The sequence below is a fragment of the Hemiscyllium ocellatum genome, chromosome 3 (assembly GCF_020745735.1).
Source record: "Hemiscyllium ocellatum isolate sHemOce1 chromosome 3, sHemOce1.pat.X.cur, whole genome shotgun sequence".
NCBI classification, from domain to species: Eukaryota; Metazoa; Chordata; class Chondrichthyes; order Orectolobiformes; family Hemiscylliidae; genus Hemiscyllium; species Hemiscyllium ocellatum.
Window position 1 is genome coordinate 17,370,847 of NC_083403.1, and position 14,042 is coordinate 17,384,888.

The 14,042-nt window shown below is 45.3% G+C and overlaps 1 protein-coding gene across 5 annotated transcripts in view; it reads right to left on the bottom strand.

Annotated features, from left to right (window-relative positions):
• Positions 1–3,173: 3,173 nt before the first annotated feature.
• The window catches only part of LOC132830850 (tyrosine-protein kinase Fyn), a 280,910-nt gene continuing 270,041 nt past the window's right edge, over positions 3,174–14,042 (bottom strand). For all 5 annotated transcript variants that reach the window (XM_060848760.1, XM_060848734.1, XM_060848769.1 and 2 more), the window contains 2 exons: positions 12,494–12,625; positions 3,174–5,039 (listed from right to left, as the gene is read on the bottom strand). In XM_060848760.1, the coding sequence (XP_060704743.1) occupies positions 4,831–5,039; positions 12,494–12,625 (341 nt within the window). In that variant the 3' untranslated portion in view covers positions 3,174–4,830. The remainder of the gene's footprint in view (positions 5,040–12,493; positions 12,626–14,042) is intronic.

Below are 14,042 nucleotides of genomic sequence, written 5' to 3' on the forward strand. Positions count from 1 at the left end.
AGAGACTGCTGGACATGCATATGGTCACAGAAATTTGAGGGTGCATTCATGAGGATCAATGGTCGGCACAACATCGTGGGCTGAAGGGCCTGATCTGAGCTGTACTGTTCTATGTTCTATTCCTGCCCATCAATATGATGTCTGTTCAGGTTTATACCCACTGTTGCCTTGTGGGTTTAGGTTTAGTGAGACAAATAAATTGGCAGGCCTTTCTCTCAGTTACTAGCTTGTCCGGTGCAGGTTTGCTCCTCAGACATTCCACAGGATAGCAAGGTTACGCTGGGGATGTTGTAATAGGATGGGGCTAGAATGGAGGAGCAATGGACTGCTCACCTGAGGACAGCAGCCATAGCAGACTGAGCTCACTCCCATTTGTGGAACAGGTGACTGAAAAGAAGTGACATGACCCAATAGTTTGAAATCCCAGATCATATAAATGCATGTATTGGCACAGGATTCCAAAAATGGAAGTCGGAAGTCCAGCAACTGCCTCCTGCATGGAGCCGGAAGTTGCTTACAGTGGAATTAAAATTAAATTAAAAACTAAAAGAACTGCAGATGCTGCAAATCAGAAACAAAAACAAAAATGGATGGAAAAGCTCAGCAGGTCTCTGAGAAAGGGTCACTCAACCCAAAACGTCAACTCTGCTTTCTCTCCACAGATGCCGCCAGACCTGCTGAGCTTTGCCAGCCATTTCTGTTTTTGTCTCTGATTAAAATTAAATTGGTGACTTTGGGTGAAGGCGGAGCTAGATATGCACATAACAGAACCAAATCAGGATGATGTTCGATGAAAGAGTTGTGGGAGATTCATGTGGGATATAAACACAGCACAGAGCTTGTGACCTTATGTATTGTCTGACGTAAATTTCTTTTGGGCTATTTGTATCTGACTTTTGAACACAATAGAAAATTAAACTGTAATCTCAGGGCACAAGATGACTGAATAAATATGATAAGTGTAGTGGCAGAGGAGAAACAGACACACATTCGTAATTAATATGATTACACAGAATAAGATAAGGTATCAAATGGAGTAGGGGGTGATGGGGGCAGCATATCAGCCAGAGAACAAACAGAACAGCTCCCACAATTAGACACAGAAACTAAGGCAGAGAAAGACCCAAAGGTCACTGTCACACAAGTGAGCGATGGAGAAATTGAGAATCATCTTTCCTCATGGCATTGGAGGCAACTATCTTCAGCACTTTTATTACAGGAGGTTTATCCTCAAATGCAATTCACCTTCATCCAGAGAATCAATAAATGGTGGAGTGTGCAATGAGGAAAAATGCTGGTCCATTATCTCTCCTCACTGTACAAATGATGTACACGCGCAGGATGTTGCATACATGGTGTACCTGCGTGTACAATATTTCCTGTGTGCACATGATACTTGTGACCTTCTCAATGGGCACAGCCAAAATCAGGGCCGAACACACTCCACACCAGCACATTTGAGAAGTTGAAAAGTGAAGACACATTGTAAAACTGAAGAATACTAGAAAATCCTGGTCATACACCGAAAGGTTTGATTTTCACAGCTTTCTCCCAACTTTACTGCAGCAATATGGCTGCTTCCATTTGGATGATTACAGGAGTCTTGAGTGTTAGGCCTTTTTTTAATATGGAATGTGAGGCCCTGTGCAGAATAGATTGGAACAGGACGCCAAAACAAATCAACTGCGGGAAGGGAGCAGAGTTCACGTTTCAAGTCCAGTGACTCTTTGTCCTAGCTCTTAATAGTTCCAACAGTGGTTTTTATGCTGAGGTTGGAGGTGGGGGGGGGGGGAGAGAGGAGAGATGGGGGTGGGAAAGGGGTAGGTGGAGACAGAGCTTGAGAGAGAAATGTGAAAGGAGATTATGGATAGCAGGTCAGGCCAGAAGAAAAGCTGGACAAATGATAATAAGAGCTAAAAGTAGGTGAGAATGGGTGAGCTGTACGGAATGCAACCCATTTCATGACTGGGTGTGGGGGTGGGTAAAGAAAAGCATGGAATCAGGGTTAAAGTTATTGAACCCAATGTTGAGACCTGGAGGCTGCAGGATCCCCAAGTGGAAAGTGAGTTGTTCTTGGAACTTGCACTGAGGGTTGCTGGAACACTGCAGCAGCCTGAGACAGAAATGTTGGCCATTGGAAGGTACCATGGGGATGTGGGGGATGTTGGAAATGAAGGAGGATTGGAGCAGAGTGTCCCAGAGGGGACTTTCCCAGAATGCTGACAAGGGAGAGGAGGGGAATGTGTCTGGTTGTCACATCCTGTTGGGAGGTGACAGAAATGTAAGTTTTTGTTTTATCTGAAATGTAGAAATTAAGATGGGCTGAATGAGAGATTTGTCCTTTCTGCTGCTTCCCTGCATATCCCAGCTCGCATTTCACATCACATCATGTATGATTGCTAGCTGCACACAGTCATAAATGACATTACTGCATTGACCATCTCTGCTACCTTTAGTAAATCTACAGGCTACAGTGGGATCTCCCATGCACCATCCATCCTGTTCTCATCACATTTGATGGTATATAATACTAGTAATCTGCTCTCTGTTTGCTTTCACTTGCTTCTTGCCTAATTACATTTTGTTTATTCCAAGTTGCCTTCTGTTCTCCTCTGAATCTTTCACAACATACCCTTCCTGTTTCCTGATGGAAAAGTCACGGTGTTTTGCCTTTTGCCTTTGATTAAGAATTCCACAGCTGTTGGGATTGGGGCGGGGGGAAGTTAGAGTAAAAACATTTGAGATTTTCCCCTAAGTGCAATTACTTGTTTTTTCTGTTACCCTTCCAATCCCACAACTGGAGAGAGTGGGGTGCTGCATCCTGGCCTCAGATGTTCTGAATGATGAATGCAGCCAATGTGCAATCACTCTGAATGAAGACCACACTCAATATTGCATGTATGGATGAAGACTTCCTGAAATGTTGCATCTGCAACTCAGATCTTACCGAAATTAGTAGCACACCAGTTGCAGGAACAGTTCGCTCACATGAACCGGATATGTCAGCTAATTGCGTGGAGTTAAAAAATGTGAATTTTCCACCATCGTAGTACATTCCTGTAAAATGTCAAAGGTGTCAGCTGCTCCTTGCTAAAGAAAGGCCTTGCTTCTTGTTTCAATCATCCTGCATACTTCTGCATTTGGACACAGCACAAATGATTCCAGAGCTGGGCTGACCTGGCTAAGACCTTTATTGTACAGGTTTTAAAATGACAAGAAATGGATTAGGAAAATTGAATAGCTATGTAAAATATGCCGACTGGTACAGAAATGGTAAAACGTGTATTTGAAGTCAGTTGAAATGTTAAATTCTTAATGTGATTTGGGAGGGAGAAAATGAGAACAATGCAGAGGAATCATTTGGTTAAAATGTACAAATACCAAGATTCCAAAGTTTGGACCATATGGGGCAATTAAAGGAATGTAGTAACATCTGAAAACACATTACTACATTTGTGCATCTGCTATCAAAGTTATCGAGTGCATAGTAATTCTATTAAAATAATCCTTTAGGATGTAATTGGCTGACCAGGAAGCAATCTGGAAACGCAAGTGGTTACTGCACGGAGGTCAAAGTTACACATACAAAAGCATTTTTAAAAAAAATCAGCTAGTGAAGTTAGACGTTAAAAGACATTCTGGAATGGCTGGAACTCTTTCCTTTTGTTCTTCAAATGACTGCGTTTGTCATGCTAACCCCTTCGGGAATTCCCTGCGCATGTCTCAAGGGCAGGGTCGGTCTCAGTTTAAACTGTTCAGCACGATTATGAATTGCAAGAGGTGTCCAGACAACGCTCCTACGAGATGTTGTCTGTACGGCAAACTTCCACGTCTCACCAGCTCTCGGCATTAATCTGGTGAGTACACTCAGCGGTGCACAGAGTATACAGTCAGTGTTGAGTCTGTTGTGATCACTTGGTGCCAATTGAACTGCAGTTTCATTCACATTGTTATCATCCTCAGGGTAAATGATAAGTAATTAGATCTTCAGCACAGTTTCTTTAAATATATCCTTTTCAGATGACATAATATTACATCACTAGGTTTTTAGAAAAGAAATCCTTACAAGTCTATAAACTTAAACAGAGTAGTAATAAAAACAAATCAACACAATTTGTGATTAGGATGGTGCAGCAATATGCAAACAAGACACCAATTTCTTTTGGCAGCATCCTATGTCACCGAGTGGTTCACAACCATAGCAATATGCAAATACCTGGGGTTGGGGGGAGGATGGAGGGGCAAGAAAAAAAAGAGAAGAAATGTCAGTGAGAGTCCAAGTTTTATAGTTGAAGGCTTTCAGTTGCAAACGGCCCTCCTCTTCTCTGCTGAGCTGTGACAGTATTTGCCTGAGAAGCCGTGGATGCCTTTGGAGGCTGATGCAACACTGAGAAACCCCGTTAGGGAGAATCCAGTCAGCTGGCAGCAAAAGGAAGGAGACATTCACTCAATGCCACTGGCGTTCTCACATGGCACAGGGACAAGTATTGACTGATGGCAACCCCCCCCTCCAGTTTCGTTAGCATTGAGCTGGCAGGCAGGCAGTGGGGAGCGTGGGGAAGACAAATATTTCTCGGCAATAAGTAGCATTTTAGAGATGGTTCTCCATCAGTTCAACAATGACTATTATACAATATGAACGTTCTGACATATTCAAAAAGGGAAGCCACGTGGCTGAAGGGAAGGCGCCTGTTTTCCGTGGCGAGGGAGTAGGAGCGTGATATTCAAAGTCACCAGTTCCGGCAGGATCTGGAGATTATCCCGGCTGGACAAACGGGGAGAAGGGGAGGAGCACCCATAGGTGAGAGCAGTTTTCAATGGCACAGCCAATCACAGGTTGTCTCCTGGCTGATACTGAGGCTCTGTCGCAGTGAAGTAGTCCTCTAGGAAGGCCTGCAGATACTCAAAGGTAGGCCTCTCCTCTGGGTCTTTCTTCCAGCACTGGATCATGAGCTCGTGCAGAGAGCTGGGACAATCTTGTGGAGATGCCATTCTGTAACCACGTTCCACCTGCTCCAACACCTCACGATTATTCATACCTGGGCAAGACAGTAATTGAGTTGAGCTATACTCGAATGGACATGTATGCTTACCAGTAAATTGTGTTGAACACGATACAGTATCATCACGAGGTGGTAATAACCAACTCTAACCATATCACATCATCTCAATTTTGTTTCAGGGCATTCCGGCAACTCCGATGAGGTGGTATTTATTGTCTATCACAAATTACCTCGAACACATTAAGGGTCAAAGTCACGCAGTGTGGTACTGACATCACTCTAGATGGAAAATGGAGGGCTGTCAGATTGCCTTCCCTGATGAATTTATTCCCACAGTTCAGTTCATTACATTGCCATTTAGGGGTGGCACGGTGGCTCAGTGGTCAGCACTGCTGCCTCTCAGCGTCAGGCACCCAGTTTCGATTCCACCCTCGGGCAACTGCCTGTGTGGAGTTTGCACATTCTACATGGATTTCCTCCAGGTGCTCTGGTTTCCTCCCACAGTCCTGCAGGTTAGATGGACTGGCCATGCTAAATTGCCCCAGAGTGTTCAGGGATGTACAGGTTAGGTGGGTTAGCCATGGGAAATGAAGAGTTACAGTGATAGGGTAGGAAGGTGGGTGTTTGTAGGATGCTCTTCGGAAGGTTGGTGTGGACTCAACAGGCCAAACGGCCTGTTTCCACGTTGTGGGGATTCTATGATTCATTTCCATGTGCTAGCCCAAAACTTTCCAATTTGCCACAGTTACATTTCAATGGTTAACCTCCGTCCAACAATCATGAACCACAGGCAGAGTACCGTAGAAAAAACATTCAAATCAAACATTCAGGCTGAAGGGGGAGCGTTTCACAAATACAGCAGTTGGCCTCATAGAGTTGGCCCCAAATTGTTGCTCAGAACAAAATGGATTTCCTCAAAGTGAAAAGAGGAGGGGAGAGACAGCAGAAACACTGATGGTGAGTCACCTCAGTTTGTGACACCACAAACCCACAGGATGATGATCAAATACAAATTGGGATATTCCTGGAAAAGAATTGTTGAAAACTGAATCTTCCTAATATTTACTGTGTAGCATGAGATTTCATATAACAGCTATTACCGCAGAACTTCACTTTCCGAAATGTTAGCATGTGAAAACAAAGCATTACATAAAAACAAAGGTCATGATGCCCGTCGAACTAGCATCAACAACTTCTCTGGCACCATGCACATCTCACTATCAGTGTGTTTTCAAATAGAAGAAGGATTTTTTTTGTTTTAGAAAGTATGCAAACTCTGATGAAGAGAACATAATCACGCAGCGTCATGGCTGGCTGTCTTATGGCCATTGGCCAAAAGGGTTCAGCTAATTCATTGATGCAGAGAAAATAACCTGCCCCTATGATAGAGCTATAAAGGCTAGGCTCAGAGAGAGGAGCAAGCTTAGAGTGATGCTGGAAAAGTACAGCAGGTCAGGCAACATCCGAGGAGCAGGAGAATCGGTGTTTTGGGCAAAAGCCCTTCATTTGCCCGAAACGTCGATTTCCTGCTCCTCGGATGCTGCCTGACCTGCTGTACTTTTCCAGCACCACTCTAATCTTGACTCTGATCTCCAGCTTCTGCAGAGTGAGGAGCACTCAGGGTAGGATGTGCTGGGGGGAAGCTGCAGCTGCTAGACTACTTTGACCTTGCAACAACTGCAGGGTATACCAAGGAAGTTAGAGAAGCCACATCCATGCTGGAAAAAGGCAAACAGAGCCACGAGAGTTCAGGAGCCAGATTCCGTGTTGGAGTGACTACACAGGCGCGAGGTCAAATCCACACCCACAACAAGAACAGAGTCAATGCTGAGGTAGAGGGGATTGCCCCTCTTGGGGAGGTTCTCATCAGGCAGACCTGGGAAGGCAGCCAGCTCACATCAGAAGGCCCCCATCAGGCAGATGGAAGACAGATCAGGAGAGGAGGAAGACCCCAGAGAAGCGTTCCCTAATACCTCGGCTAGAGAGCAGGATGCACCCCATCACTTTAGAGAGACTGACACATTCTGCAGCAGCAGCTTGAATGCAATCTGGTATCAGTGAACCATCACCAATTGTCAGGGCTGTAAACTTCCTTTATTTATCACATTACCCAATGCATCATATCCAAAATACCGCCTCTTAAGAAACTTAATAAATTACCAGAACATGACTTACAAATCATTGACTGTCTAACTGTGGTCACACAGCCCTATAATCAACAGAATACATTCACTCGATTCCTTGCCCCCATTCCCCACCCCACCCTGGCTGGCCCCAGCTGGGAAGGTGCCCAGGAGCTCGGTGTTGCTCTGTGCCCTCCCCTCAGCCAATGTGCACACACACCAAGCCAAGTGACTACACCAGTAGGAGGTGTGTGCTCATGACTGAGGATGTAGACGATCTGTTTATTGTTCCACATGGTCAGGGGTGAGAGACCCAATTATCACGTACTTAGTTAGCGCTATAGAATCCCTACAGTGTGAATGTAGCCCATCGAGTCCATACTTATCCTCCAAAGAGCATCCCATCCAGACCCACCTCCCTATCCTATCCCTGCATTTCTCATGACTAATCCATCTCACCTGCACATCCCCAGACACTCTGGGGCAATTTAGCACGGCCAATTCACCTAACCTACACATCTTTGGACTGTGGGAGGAAACTGGATTACCCAGAGGAAACCCACACAAACACAGGGAGAATATGCAAACTCCACACAGACAGTTGCCTGAGGCTGGAATCGAACCCGGGTCCCTGTGAGGCAGCTGTGCTAACCACTGAGGCACCATGCCACATCCCAGTGAAACTTAGGAAATTCTCACGTTTAAAACCTGCTTGTGATGATGTTTGTAGCTGGTTAAAGTGTAAGTGGAAGAACGTTCCCTTCCACCTGGTTGTACTCATCAAGATTATTCCCGTCAGTGATGTGTAACACAAGCTCTCCAACATTTAGTATAAAACATTGAGTGGTACGAACTTTGTTTGATCTTTGGAATAGCATTTTCCCCAACCTTCCCCTTGTTAAAAAACAAAACACTCTCTGCCTGTCTATGAGAGCTCCCATTGTGTAATTCTCCCATGGGCATGTTATTATTGTTGTTGGCAGAGCAAAGCTTCACAGGGATTGCAGCTTCCTGGTGCGAAAGAACAAAATAAAAGAAAATCCACTCTGTACTGCTGCCCCCTAAAATGTTTCCCATTCTTACTTTCAACAGGCGGCAGCTTATTTTCTGGAAGGCAGGACTCCAGTTGCGTGCAGTCACAGCAGCCTTTAACTGGGCGTGGCATATTCTAAGCATTGATAAATTATGAGTGATCCAGAACATTCTTTGCCCCCCCCACCCCCCAGCCATTCCGCTGCGGTGTTCCTCTCTCCAGATGAATCAAGTCAGAAGTCACACAACACCAGGTTACAGTCCAACAGGTTGATTTGCAATTACAATCTTTTGGAGCACTGCTCTTTCATCAGGTGAACCTGTTGGACTATAACCTGGCGTTGTGTGACTCCTGACTTGGTCCACCCCAGTCCAGCTCCACATCAGGTGAATAAAAACAGACGGGCAAACCATCCAGAGTTTGGTTAAACTGCACCTTTCCCAATCCATCATGTCCATGGCAACAGTTCAGGCTTGGGAGTTGGAAAGTTGCACATTCTGTCTTACTTCAGAGAGCAGAGTGCAAAGTCAGGACTGCATTGCTGAAAGGGCTAGATGTTAAACTGGAGAGGTTGAAGAAGTTGGGACTATTCAGCCTGGAAAGTAAACAGCTCAGAGGGAATTTGATTGAGGTTTTCAAAACCATGAAAGCACTGGAAATAGCAGACAGGGAGAAGTTGTTCCTGCTCTTAAAAGACGATTGAATGGGAGGCACTGATTTAAAGTGATGGGTAAACAAAGCAAGACTAATGGGGGAATAACCCTTTTCATACAGCGAGTGGTTATGGTCTAAGTCTAGCTCCAATTCCCACTCTGGCTGAGATTACCAGGAAGGTCCCACCTTCTCAGCCTAACCCCTCACCTGAGGTGTGGTGACCATATGGTCTTTTCGGACTTATAGTTAGGATATGGAATGCACTCCCTGGAAGTATGGAGGAGGCAGGTGTAATTGAGCCATTCAAGAGGGTGATTGTTTGGATAGAAATGGTGTGCAGAGGGATATAGGGAAAAGGCAGGGGATTGGTGCCAATGAAAGAGAATTGGTGCAAATATGATGGGCTGAATGGCCTACTTCAGCGCTGTAAGAATTCTGCATTCTTTGCAGTTGAAGCTCTGCAGGCCTTCTCTGGATGGGGCAGTGTTTTGAACAAGGGTTGATGGTGGTGTTTAATGGGTGGGCAGAAGAATTTAGGCAATGGTGATGGTGGGGGAGGGGTGGGGCTCCCTGATGGCCAGGGCAATGTTTATTCTCAAATTCCAAAGACCGCACCTCCCCACCCCCCCGTCTCTCTAGATCCTATCTTTTCCCACGTGTGTACATGAGCTAATCAATGTGGTAGTAAATCCTCAGTAACTTAGCGCTCGTTACTTCATCCTTTGGAAAAGAGCAGGAGCTTGTAAGAAGCCTTCATTAAAACTGTGAATGTTGAAATTATTGAACATAGGAACAGGAGTAGGCTATTCAGCCCATTGAGTCTACCCCTCCATTCAATACAGTTAAGGCCAATCAAATGCAACCCATTCCTATTACCCTATACATATCAATCTCTACCACAACAAACTCAAAGACTGAGCCTAAACTGCCCTCTGTGGTCAAGCATTCCAAAGGTTCACCACCCTGACTATACCTGATGAAGGGATTATGCCCGAAATGGCAACTCTCCTGTTCCTTGGATGCTGCCTGATCGGCTGTGCTTTTCCAGCACCACACTCTCAACTCTGATCTCCAGCATCTGCACTCCTGACTTTCTCCTACAACACTTCCTCCTCAGCTCTGATGTATGTGACCTCACCTCAGTTTTAAATTCTGCCTCCTGGTTCTATACTCCCTGCCCAGGGGAACCATCCTACCCTCATCTTACCTGCCTTTTCCTTTAAGTATTTTGTTCGTTTCAATACTATCACTTCTCATTCTTCAAAACTCCAAAGAATACCAAGCCTGTCAGCCAAATCTCTCTTCATAGGACAGAGCCACCATTCCTGGAACAAGTCTGGCCAATCGCTTTGTTGCACTTCCTCAAGGGGCTGAATAGAAACACAGGATAAAGGAGCAGGCGTAGGCCATTCAGCCTGTTGAATGGCTGATCACCCAACTCTGTAACCTCTTCCTGTTTTTCCCCATACCCTTTGATCCCTTTAACCCTAAGAACTACATCTAACTCCTTCTTGGAAACATTCAATGTTTTGGCCTGAACCACTTCCTGTGGCAGAGAATTCCTCAGGCTCACCGCTCTCTGGGGGAAGAAACTTCCCCTCATCTCAGTCCTAAATGGTCTGCCCCATATCTTATGGTTGTGACCCCCAGTTTCTAGATTCTCCACTCATCAGGAAGATTGATCTGGCGTTTCCCCTATTTGGTCCTGTTAGAATTTTATAGGTTCCTACGAGATTGTCCCCACACTTTTCTAAACTGCAGTGGATATAATTGATCAGTGTCTGTTCATACATCAGTCCTGCCATCCCAGGAATCAGGCTGGTAAACCTTTATTACACTCTCTCCAGAGCCAGAACATCCTTCTCCGATATGGAGACCAGAACTGCATACTGTACTCCAGGCATGGTCTCACCCTGGAGTAACTGTATAACTGGAGTAAGACATTCCTGCTCCTATATTCAAATTCTCTTTCTGTGAGGGCCTGTACTGCACTTACATGTTTACTTTCAGTAATTAGTGTACAAGGATACCCAGGTCTCTTTACACCTCTCCTTTTCCCAGTTTATCACCTTTCAGATTATAATCTGCCTCCCTGCTTTACAGGCCTAACCATAGAGTCATACAACACAGAAACAGACCCTTCGGTCTAATCAGTCCACACCAATCATGTTCCTAAACTAAATTAGTCCCATCTGCCTGTGCTTCACCCATTTCCCTCCAAACCTTTCCTATTCATGTACTCAGCTTTTAAAGCTTCTAATTGTATCTGCAGCCGCTACTTCCTCTGCCAGGTTTCTCCACACACAAACCACCCTCTGTGTAAAAAAAGTTGCCCCTCATGTACTTTTAAAACCTTTCTCCTCTCATCTTAAAATCATGTGGGGTGGCACGGTGGCACAGTGGTTAGCACTGCTGCCTCCCAGGTTCAATTCCCACCTCAGGCGACTGTCTGTGTGGAGTTTGCATGTTCTCCCCGTGTCTGCGTGGGTTTCCTCCGGGTGCTCCGGTTTCCTCCCACAGTCCAAAGATGTGCGGGTCAAGTGAATTGGCCATGCTAAATTGCCCATAGTGCTGGGTAAGGGGCAAATGTAGGGGTATGGGTGGGTTGCACTTCGGTGGGTCGGTGTGGACTTGTTGGGCCGAAGGGCCTGTTTCCACATTGCAAGCAATCTAATCGAATGTCCCCTAGTTTTGAACTCCCCACTCGAGGGAAAAGCCCCTTGTCATTCACCTTATCTACGCCCCTCATAAACTTCTAAACCTCAATAAGGTCATCCCTCAACCTCCTACGCTCCAGTGAAAAAAATCTCAGCCTATCCAGCCAATGTTCATAACTCAAACCCTCCATTCATGGCACCATCCTGGTAAATCTTTTCTGAACCCTCTCCAGCTTAATAATTTCCTTTCAATAACTGGGTGACCAGAACTGCAGGCAGTATTCCAGAAGAGCGCTCACAAATGTCCTGTACAACCTCAAAATGATGCCCCAACTCCGACACTCAAACGTCTGAGCAATGAAGACAAGCATGCCAAACGCCTTCTGAATCATGTGACACAAATTTAAAAAATTATGTACCTGAACCCCTCGGCCTCTCTGTTCTATAACTCTGCCCAGGGCCCTATCATTAATTGTATAAGCCCTGCCCTTGCTTGTTTTATCAAAATGCAACACCACACATTTATCCAAATTAAACTCCATCTGCCATTCCTCAAACTAATTGATCAAGCTCTCTTGCTATCAAAGTGGATAACCTCAGATTTATCCACGTTGCACTTCATTTGCCATGCATTTGCCCACACAAATTGTCCAAATCACACCGAATGACTTCTTCCTGAGCTACGGAGACCAAAACTGTATACAATATTTCAGTGTGGGTGTGAACTAACAACTGTGGATATCAGCTCAGCTTACAACACCCGTCTTTATGGGGAATCTGAACCAACTTACCCAAGAGTGAAAAACTGCCCTGGGCCACTGAATATTGATGTTGGACTCACTGAGCAGAGTTTCAAAATGGGTCATTCATGCCCGGACAATACTTCAAACCATTGAAATATATAAAAGATTCCAAAGGGGTTAGACAGCTTTGTTTAAAAATCGGGAAGTAGGGAGACCCCTTTCCCAGATCCCTGCTCTGCCGTACACCAGACAAATGTGTTACACTCTCGGTATTTCTCACCTGGATAGGGTACTCTCCCCTTTGTCACCAGCTCTGTCAGCAGAATGCCAAAGGACCAGACGTCAGACTTGATTGTGAACCTCCCGTACAGTGCCGCTTCGGGTGCGGTCCATTTAATGGGAAATTTGGCACCTAGATGGTGGAGAGAGATGAGATTTTTGAGTTGCTTTCGTTTCAAAGACTGGCATACAAACCAACAAACTGCCTCTCGGGTATTTCTGCAACAGGATCATGCTCTCCTTCTCCTAAGTGCAATTTATTTTCTTCTTCTTCCTTGTGCCTGAGACACTGCAGTCGGGGACGGAGTAGATCCATATCTTCCTCCAAAGGTGACCAATGGGGTGGCTCAGTGGTTAGTGCGGTACTTCACAGCGCCAGGTTTGATTCCAGTCTCAGGTGACTGTCTGGCTGGAGTTTGCACATTCTCACTTTGTCTGTGTGGTGCTCCGGTTTCCTCCCCCAATCCAAAAGAAGTGCAGGTTAGGTGAATTGGTCATGCTAAATTGCCCATAGTGTTCAGGGATGTGTAGAATAGGTGCATTCATCAGGGGTAAGTGTAGAGTAATAGAGTAGGGAGTGGGTCTGGGTGGGTTACTCTTTGGAGGGTCGGTGTGGACTTGTTGGGCCGAAGGGCCTGTTTCCACACTAAGTAATCTACTCTGATGATCAGGTCTCAACTTCTAAGCATGAGTCAGATCAGATTGAGAAGCAGAGCGGGCATCTCATAGAGTGGCACACGTTCTGCAGCAGAGTTGAATTAAAACTTACATTTAAAATTTACTTCAACACTGTTCACATTCATTACATCCAAATTCCTGGGATGGGGGAGTCCAAAACTAGAGGGCATAGGTTAGGGTGAGAGGGGAAAGATACAAAAGAGACCTTAGGGGCAACGTTTTCACGCAGAGGGTGGTACGTGTATGGAATGAGCTGCCAGAGGAAGTGGCGGAGGCTGGTACAATTACAACATTTAAGAGGCATCTAGATGGGTATATGAATAGGAAGGGTTTGGAGGGGTATGGGCCAGGTGCTGGCAGGTGGGACTAGATTGGGTTCGGATATCTGGTCGGTATGGATGAGTTGGACCGAAGGGTCTGTTTCCATGTTGTACATCTGTATGACTCTATAACTCTAAACCATTTTTGAAGGCACCAAAAGCAAAATGCAGAAACAGTTTGGAATTAAACTGCACTTTTTGACAACCTCAGATTGCCTAAAGACACTTTACGTTCTGCAGAGTAATCTGACACTTCACTGTAGAACTCCCTCAATGTAAATTATGTGCTTAACTTACTGGAGTGGGACTTGAACCACCAATTTTGTCATGGAGATAAGGTTGTTACCACTGTGCCAAGCCCAACACTGTGAACAGAGTTTAGATTTTCACTCGAATGAGGGAAAGCAAAAGCTGCAGCAATACATAACCAGTACAATGCAATTGATACCACATTAGGATCAGACATAAGCCACTCACTCTTGAACCTCAATCAGATCATAGCTAATCCAGTTCTCAGCTCCCATTTCACCTCCCTTTCCCTCCATCCCGTTC